The 9,763-nt window shown below is 44.3% G+C and overlaps 1 protein-coding gene across 1 annotated transcript; it reads left to right on the top strand.

The window, feature by feature from the left end:
* The first annotated feature begins 152 nt into the window (after positions 1–152).
* Positions 153–1,097, top strand: LOC127334457 (RING-H2 finger protein ATL64). The gene is given in 2 exon segments (XM_051360910.2): positions 153–900; positions 902–1,097. Coding segments are annotated over 2 exon segments (771 nt in total). The 5' UTR covers positions 153–175; the 3' UTR covers positions 948–1,097.
* The last annotated feature ends 8,666 nt before the right edge of the window (positions 1,098–9,763 follow it).

Below are 9,763 nucleotides of genomic sequence, written 5' to 3'. Positions count from 1 at the left end.
TGGCAGCACGAGTATAATAACCAAGCCGCCGCCGTGCAGCACTTCTCTCCAGCAAACAGCGCCCGATCGCAACTTCCCATCACATTCCTTACTCCAGCTTCTTCTCCCCCGCTTCATCCATGTCAACGTCACTGCCCTCCTCACTCGAACACCCCTCCCTTGGCTCCCGATCCCTATGCACATATATACATGGGCCATCTTCATCCTACACACTCACCACACAGAACTCGATCACCACCGATTCAGCGCAACAGCATATATGGTACAAGAAGGCTACCAGGCCGACTCTGCCGCCGCTATCATGGACTCGTCGTCGGCCTGGGCGGTCGCGCCGGCGGTCTCCACGCCCTCCGCGCCGACCATGGCGCTCGGCGCTATACTCACCATGTCGGCCATCTTCCTGCTGTTCATAATCGTCGCCCTCGTGCTCATCTTCCTCCAGTACTACTTCAACGCCGGTGTACGCATCGCGCCGAGAGGCGGCGTGGTGGCAGCCGCGGGCCAAAGGGACAAGGGCGTCGACCCTGAGCTTCTACGGTCGCTGCCTGTCACGGTGTACAGAGCGGGGTCGCCGAAGGGCGCCGCCACGGATGACGTCGGGGTGGAGTGCGCGGTATGCCTGTCCGAGCTTGAGGACGGGGACGAGGCCAGGTTCTTGCCCCGGTGCGGCCACGGGTTCCACGCCCAGTGCGTCGACATGTGGCTGGCTTCCCACTCCACCTGCCCGCTCTGCCGGGTCACCGTCGCCAAGCCTGACGCGTCGCTACAGGCGCTTACATCGACGGGCCTTCTGCCCGTGCCGTCGGAGCCGGCGAGCTACGCCGCGAACCTGCCGGCGAGTGTGCTGCTCGGGGTTTCAGACCAGGCCACGCTCACCGCGGTGACCGTGACTACTGACGGAGGCCGCCCTAGACCCTCCGCCCTGGCATCGGCGGCAGTGCTGGTGATCGACATTCCGGAGTCGATGACGGTGGCGACACCGCACGATGCGGTCAAGACGCCGGGCTCGGCTAGGATGAGGTCGCTCAAGAAGCTGTGGAGCTTAGGGAGGCAAGGGCCGTCGGGGTCGACTCCGTCCTGTTCGTGGGGCAGCGGCAGCGGATCAGCAGGCGCTGAGCAGGTTATTAACATCGCATCCGTAACCCCGAGAGCTCAGCTGTAGTGTAGACTGTAGAGCTGGAATTACCAGCTCTGTGTACATATACACATGTTGGTACGAGACATAATCACATTTAGACATTCTTTTGTAGAGATTGGCAATAGAGGTGTGATGTTCTTTGATAGCTGATCAGTATAGCAACAATGAGGAGTAAAGGCTATTTTTGCCCCATCCATATCTCTATCTCATACTAGTCCTTCCTTCACTTTTAATCTACACATATTGAGCCAGAAATCATTCCAATTTAATCTGAATTTCATCGGCATTAGCGTTGTTTTCACAATAACATTCTCGATAATTAAATCTTACACATTAAAGCTTTGTCTATGCCCAACCATTAGAGCATCTCTAGCAGATACCGCAAACCCCAAAAACGTGTAAGGAGGCCACCCTAAACGTGTTTTGCGAGCTGAAAGATGACGCACAACCCAGACACCCCCCAAAAAAAACCCCCCAAAACAGCATATTCCTTATGATGGCCCACAATTAACCTTTTTTTTCCTCTTCTTCAACCTCCCACCAGGGCACGACCCGCCCCTGGCGTGCACGCCCCGCCCGCCGCCAGCTGCGCGTCGCTGCGCGTCCTAGATGCATCTGCCATAAGCCTAACCTAGATCTCTAGGGCCTACAGGGTGAGAATCGGTAACACAACAGTGACTCTACGACTCAAAGAGTAATACAAGCTCATAACTGAGCGAAAAACCAAAGTATTATAAGCAGAGATCACTGACCTGACATTACATCAATCAACAAAAGCGAAGTTATGCTATTATAAATAGCAAGATAGCAAAAGGCCTAAGAGGCTAGGAGCATAACGACGACGTCCCAGCCCATAGATTCCTTCCAGGCTGCCACCTGCGAATCCCAAGCTACTCGTGGAAGTCGACCTAGAAACCACCATTTGTCGGAGCGACTTCCTCTGAAACAAAACATGCAAAGCTGAGTACAAGGATTCAACAAGACTTAGTACAACCTGTTAGCAAAGCTGGTATGTGAGGTTTATGTAGATCTTATTTTGCAGAAAGCCAATTTTCCTTTCTAAACAAGAGGGAGCAGAAGCCCGGCTATTCAAATCATTTTAAAAGGGGATAAGAGAGCAATATTTCTAGCTCTACTGATCATCATATTGAATCCACCGAATCTTCATCATTAGCTGAACCTATCGACTAGGATCAGCCCCTCGATACCCTGAGAAGGGATCCTTATCACACATTGATTCCAAGTACGATTAGGTTAAAGTTGTCTATGATCACATAATCCATCACCAAGTCGTCGATAACCGTGAACACGGCTTTTCGAAAAGATTTACCCTGCAGGGGCGTACAACTTTACCCACACACGCCGACCGACTCTTAGCGCCATAAGTAACACACTTCCTTGGTATGCCGGCAGAGGGTGGTCAACCAAAACCTTTTCCTTGCTTTGTTATTCCATGAGTCAATCTAACTGGGGAACTCCGTCATCGTAGATAGCCATTCTTCAAGGCGGTCCCGGTCATTGTGCGCAGGGGTGATGAGGACATCCCTACCTCACTACTACCTCCGTCATTACCAACTGAAGATGAACCTGCTGTGAAGCTCAAGTCCAATGAAGTTAGGATTGGACCTATTACAAGGGCTCGTGCGAAGCTACTTAAACAACAGGTGAACTAGTTCCTAAACGATACTTTGATTGATGAGAACTTTATACTACCTAAGTCCAGTTATTTATGTATCATCAGGTATGAAGAGGAGACAAGCGTCGCACGAGGAGTAGAGGAGCAGCTGGACGTGAAGATGGACGTGAAGAAGGACGTGAAACTGGACATGGAGCTGGACATGAAGATACCCCATGGACGCGCGAGGGAGGAGCGGGAGACATGCGTGAGAAGGGAAGACGAAGTCCAGGCCGGCCCAGCACCCGGTCAGACCGGCCGCCACGCCGACGCGCCCGGTCTCTGGCCCGGTCCGACCGGGCGGTACGCCAGCCGCACCCCGGCGCCAACCGGGCATCCTGCTGACGCAGACCGGGCGGGGTACTGAGCCGAATTCCACTCGTCCGATCGGCACCCGGTCCCTGGCCCGGTTTCAACCGGCCAGCCCGGTCCCAGGCCCGGTCGACCGGCCCCCAGACCGTCCGAGTCCGAGTCTGTCTCGACCAGATCTATTCTGGGTCGGTTATTTTTGTATCTTTTCGTCCTGAGGTCGTCCCGGACGCCTATATAAGTGCCCAGGACGCCCCACAAGTTGCTTTAGACCACGTTCAAGATAAACCCTAGTTCTTAGTTGTTTGCTCTGCAAAACTATTGAATCCCCTACACCATATTGTTTGATATTATGTAGATCTGAAATTCATGTGTGATTTGCTGTTCCATTGGGAATTAGACGGTTGCAACTTACCGCTTCGTGGTCGACGGCTATGTGCGCAAGTGTGTGGAGTTGCGAATATCTTGCAGGGTTGAGAGCTGTTGCATTGGCGACAGGGACCAATCGAGAGATCTCGTTGCGTCATACAAGTTATCATCCACTTCATCCAAGTTATCTCCGCTGCCATCATCTCGTGATCATCATCACCACCGTTGCTTACTGAGAAGATCGGGCCACCCCATATCAAGGGGATCCAGTTCAATGCCTCCAGCATCCTTCACCCCGGCCACGCCCTGTATGATGCATTTCGAAAACCTTTTCCACCTTCTCCCCATGCATATGGAAAATGGGACTCGCAATCTAATTGACTCATGGTAAGCTAGGCAAGTTTGGGCCAAGAATTTCCCATGGGCCCCGTGTGGCTGTACGCTCAGTCTTGGTTCCGAAGGCGAGAACTCAGGTCTTAGTAAGGCTAGAACGAGTCAAATCACCACATCCCCATGTGACGGCCCATCCAAGCCTTTAATCATGTTTAATTACCATTACTGATCTCACCACGTCATCATGTCATACTAGGTTCAATCGCAGCTCTGATTCATCAACCGAATGGATCAAAATTCGTCAACTAAGCATGGTAAGCATATTCGATACAACGTCTCTAGCAATGCACATGATCTCAAACCTAGTCTTGCTAGGATCAGAGTATTTTAGGCTACAAGGATGGTAAATGCAACACATGGGATAACTATACCTGCAAATAAAACATATTGGAATCGTATGCAATATGTAGGAACCAGAAGTAAAAGCATTTCGAAGCCATATATGAACCAGGTTAGGGATTGCCTTTGTCCTTAACAAACTAATAAGGATTGATAACCCAGAAGTATAGGGGATCGCAACAGTCTTCGAGGGAAGTAAAACCCAAATTTATTGATTCGACACAAGGGGAGGTAAAGAATACTTATAAGCCTTAACAACTGAGTTGTCAATTCAGCTGCACCTGGAAAAGCACTAGTAACAGGGGTGATGTGAAAGCAAGAATATGAGAGCAATAATGTAACAAGAATACAGCGAATAAAGAATATCTGAGAGGCAATGGCACCAGAAAATAGTTGATACTACTTCCAATGTCATGTAGGAACGAGTATATGATGATGAAAATGGACCGGGGTTCCCAGCGATCTACACTAGTGGTAACTCTCCGATAACAAGTGTTGGGTGAACAAATTACAGTTGGGCAATTGATAGGATTGAAAGCATTAAGACAGAACATCAGTTTATTAATCATGTAGGCATGTTTTCCATATATAGTCATACGTGCTCGCAATGAGAAACTTGCATAACATCTTTTGTCCTACCAGCCGGTGGCAGCCGGGCCTCAAGGGAATCTACTGGTAATTAAGGTACTCCTTTTAATAGAGCACCGGAGCAAAGCATTAACACTTGGTGAAAACATGTGATCCTCATATCTAAGCCTTCCCTCCAGTTATCCCGGTTGTTGTCACTCTGGGGCCTCGGGTTCCGGACATAGACATGTGCAAACAACTTGTAGATACAATCTAAGCAATAATTATAGAGCTTAAATCTAAGGTCATGCCACTCATGCACTAGTGACAAGCATTAAACACAACAAGATTGCAGCAACAATAACTTCACAAACTTTATAGATAGACTGATCATAATGTAACAATTCATCGGATCCCAACAAACACAACACCGATTACATCAGATGGATCTCAATCATGTAAGGCAGCTCATGAGATCATTGTATTGAAGTACATGGGAGAGAGAGTACCAACTAGCTACTGCTAGAACCCGTAGTCCATGGGGGAAATACTCACGGAGCATGATGGAGGCGGTGGCGTTGATGGAGATGGCTTCCGGGGGCACTTCCCCGTCCCGGCGGCGTGCCGGAACAGAGATTCTGTCCCCCGAAACTTGGTTTCGCGATGGCGGCAGTGCCCCTAGAGTCTTTCTGAAATATGATCGATTGTTGTAGGGTTTTCGCGTCGCGAGGAATATATAGGCGAAAGGGCGGCGTCGGAGGCGTCTCGAGGGGCCCACACCATACCTAGGCGCGCCCCCCTCCTAGGCCGCGCCGCCTGGTGGTCTGGAGGCTGTGGGCCTCCTCTCCGTCTCTCCTTCGGTGTTCTGGGTCCGTCTCGGTAAAATAGAAGGTTTGGCTTTTGTTTCGTCCAATTCCGAGAACATTTCCCGAACAGCTTTTCTGGAACCAAAAACAGCAGAAAACAGGAACTAGCGCTTCGGCATCTTGTTAATAGGTTAGTCCCGGAAAATGCATAAAATCATTATAAAGTGTGAGCAAAACATGTAGGTATTGTCATAAAACTAGCATGGAACATCATAAATTATAGATACGTTGGAGACGTATTAAGCATCCCCAAGCTTAGTTCCTACTCGCCCTCGAGTAGGTAAACGATAAAAAGAATAATTTCTGAAGTGACATACTACTAACATAATCTTGATCATACTATTGTAAAGCATATGAGATGAATGAAGTGACCCAAGGCAATGATCTATAGTTTGCTAACAAATAGATAACATATAGCAAAAAAAAATCATGAATAGTACTTTCAAGATAAGCATAAAAAAGTCTTGCATAAGAGTTAACCCATAAAGCAATAGATTCAAAGTAAAAGGCATTGAAGCAACACAAAGGATGATTAAGTTTCAACAATTGCTTTCAACTTTCAACATGTATATCTCATGGATAATTGTCAACACAAAGTAATATGATGAGTGCAATAAGCAAGCATGTAAGAATCAATGCACAGTTGACACAAGTGTTTGCTTCTAAGATAGAAGGAAGTAGGTAAACTGACTCAACATAAAGTAAAAGAAAGTCCCTTCGCAGAGGGAAGCAGGGATTAAATCATGTGCTAGAGCTTTTCAAGTTTTGAAATCATATAGAGAGCATAAAAGTAGTTTTGAGAGGTCTTTGTTGTTGTCAACGAATGGTAGTGGGCACTCTAGCCCCCTCATCAAACAGACTTTCAAAGAGCGGCTTCCATGAAGGACGTTATCTCTACCAGCAAGGTAGATCATCCCTCTTCTCTTTTGTTTACACATGTACTTTAGTTTTATTTATGGATGACACTCCTCCCAACCTTTTGCTTTCACAAGCCATGGCTAACCGAATCCTCGGGTGCCTTCCAACATTTCACATACCATGAAGGAGTGTCTATTTGCAAAATTAAGTTGCTTACTGATGAATCAGGGCAAAACATGTGAAGAGAATTATTAATGAAAGTTGATTAATTGGGGCTGGGAACCCCGTTGCCAGCTCTTTTTGCAAAATTATTGGATAAGCGGATGAAGCCACTAGTCCATTGGTGAAAGTCTGCCCAACAAGATTGAAAGATAAAACACCACATACTTCCTCATGAGCTATAAAACATTGACACAAATAAGAGATAATAACTTTTGAATTGTTTAAAGGTAGCACATGAAGTATTTACTTGGAATGGCAGAGAAATACCACATAGTAGGTAGTTATGGTGGACACACATGGCATAGGTTTTGGCTAAAGGTTTTGGATGCACGAGAAGCATTCCCTCTCAGTACAAGGCTTTGGCTAGCAAGGTTGTTTGAAGCAAACACAAGTATGAACCGGTATAGCAAAACTTACATAAGAACATATTGCAAGCATTATAAGACTCTACACTGTCTTCCTTGTTGCTCAAACACTTTTACCAGAAAATATCTAGACCTTAGAGAGACCAATCATGCAAACCAATTTCAACAAGCTCTACGGTAGTTCTCCACTAATAGGTTTAAACTACATGGTGCAAGAGCTTAATCATGGTCTACTTGAGAGATCAAAACAATTGCCAAGTATCAAATTATTCAAGACAATATGAAGCATTTTCTGTTTCCAACCAAATAGCAATAAGTGCTGCAGCTTTTAACTTTTGCCATGAATATGAAAAACGAAGAACACAAGTGTTCATATGAAAAAGCGGAGCGTGTCTCTCTCCCACACAAGGATTGCTAGGATCCGAATTTATTCAAACACAAACAAAAATAAAAACACACAGACGCTCTAAGTAAAGCACATAAAATGTGACCGAATAAAAATATAGTTTCACTAGAGGTGACCTGAAAAGTTGTCGATGAAGAAGGGGATGCCTTGGGCATCCCCAAGCTTAGATGCTTGAGTCTTCTTGAAATATGCAGGGATGAACCACGGGGGCATCCCCAAGCTTAGACTTTTCACTCTTCTTGATCATATATCATCCTCCTCTCTTGACCCTTGAAAACTTCTGCCACACCAAACTTCTCATAAACTTCATTAGAGGGGTTAGTACTCAAAAAACTTTAATCCACTTTAGTCCTGTAGTGACACATTGAAAGAACTCAATAAAACATTAGCTACAGCTCTCCACTTCTAGAAAGCCTTACTTAAAGTCCACAAGAGACAATGCAAAAAACAGAGACAAAATCTGTCAAAACAGAACAGCCAGTAAAGACGATTTTTTTAGAGGTACTTCCGTTGCTCAAATCAGAAAACTCAAAACTAATGAAAGTTGCATACATATCTGAGTAACACGCATGAAAATTGGCAGAATTTTTTGGTTCTCCTACAGAGAGATCTACTCAAATTCGTGACAGCTAAAAATCTGTTTCTGCGCAGAAATCCAAATCTAGTATCAACTTCCTATTAGAGACTTTACTTGGTACAACAATGCAATAAAAATAAAGATAAGGAGAGGTTGCTACAGTAGTAACAACTTCCAAGACACAACAAAAAAGTAGCAAAATAAAAACATGGGTTATTTCCCAAGAAGTGCTTTCTTTATAGCCATTAAGATGGGCTCAGCAATTTTAATGATGCTCACACAAGAAATAAGAGTTGAAGCAAAAGAGAGCATCAAAAAGCAAGTTCAAAACACATTTAAGTCTAACCCACTTCCTATGCATAGGAATCTTGTACACAAATAAATTCATGAAGAACAAAGTGACAAGCATAAGAAGATAAAACACGAGTAACCTCAAAATTTTTAGCATGTAGAGAGGTGTTTTAGTACCATGAAAATTTCTACAACCATATTTTCCTCTCTCATAATAATTTTCAGTAGCTTCATGAATAAACTCAACAATATAACTATCAGATAAAGCATGCTTTTCATGATCTATAAACACATAATTTTTATCAAGCTCAAAGATAGTGGGATCAAAACTTTCAAACCCACTTTTATCAATAATATAACAAGATGATTGATCAATCTCAAAAGATATGGGACTCCTAGATAAAGTCAAGACTTCTCATTAGAAGGTTGGCATGGGTAGCTAATCCATTCTTCCTCCTTTTGTTCATCACTCTCCTCCTCTTTTTCATCCAATGAGCTTTCAGGTTCATCAATTTCTTCTTTCACAGGTTCCTGCAAATTGTGAGTGCATTCTTGTGCATTAATGAGTCTCTCTTTATAATCAGTGATATAAGGATTATCGCTGTAACTTTCTACGCAAAAATTAAGGATATAAGAGACATAATCTTTAAGGTCCTTACAAGCAACACAAGTTTCATAATTTTTAGACATGAAGGATTCGATCTCAGAAGCTCCCATAAATAAAACAAATTGTTCTACCTCTTCGAACCCAAAATGAATATAGTTATTCCAATTGTAGTTCATAATTACAACTTCTTCACTAAAGCCACATTGGAATTTAAGATGTTTAGTATCATGTTGAGAGCAACAGTTTATATCATGGCGTATAAGCAAGATTTTAGCAATTATATTCAATTTTTTTTAACACAGCACTCATGACTTCATCCTTTCTTGATTCTCTATAATTCTTATATAATTCTATTAGCTCCGTAATGGGTATGAGTTCTTCCATAACAACAGCTTTTAATTTTTCGGTTTTTCAATTTTTTATGGATTTTTGGGTATATAAGAAAAATAAAACAAGACAAAAACAAACTAGACAAAAGTAAACTAAGCAAAATAATACTAGACAAAAATGAACTAAGCACAAATAAACTAGAAAAAAGTAAACTAAGCAAAACAAAATAAAATAAAATAAAAACGGAGAGAGAGGTAGAGTGTACTCCCCAGGTGAACTTATGAGTAGAGCTATGCCTCCCCGGCAACGGCGCCAGAAAATAGTCTTGATAACCCACAAGTATAGGGGATCGCAACAGTCTTCGAGGGAAGTAAAACCCAAATTTATTGATTCGACACAAGGGGAGGTAAAGAATACTTATAAGTCTTAACAACTGAGTTGTCAATTCAGC

Source organism: Lolium perenne, chromosome 6, assembly GCF_019359855.2.
Source record: "Lolium perenne isolate Kyuss_39 chromosome 6, Kyuss_2.0, whole genome shotgun sequence".
Taxonomy (NCBI): Eukaryota; Viridiplantae; Streptophyta; class Magnoliopsida; order Poales; family Poaceae; genus Lolium; species Lolium perenne.
This window is presented reverse-complemented; position numbering and strand designations above follow the sequence as displayed.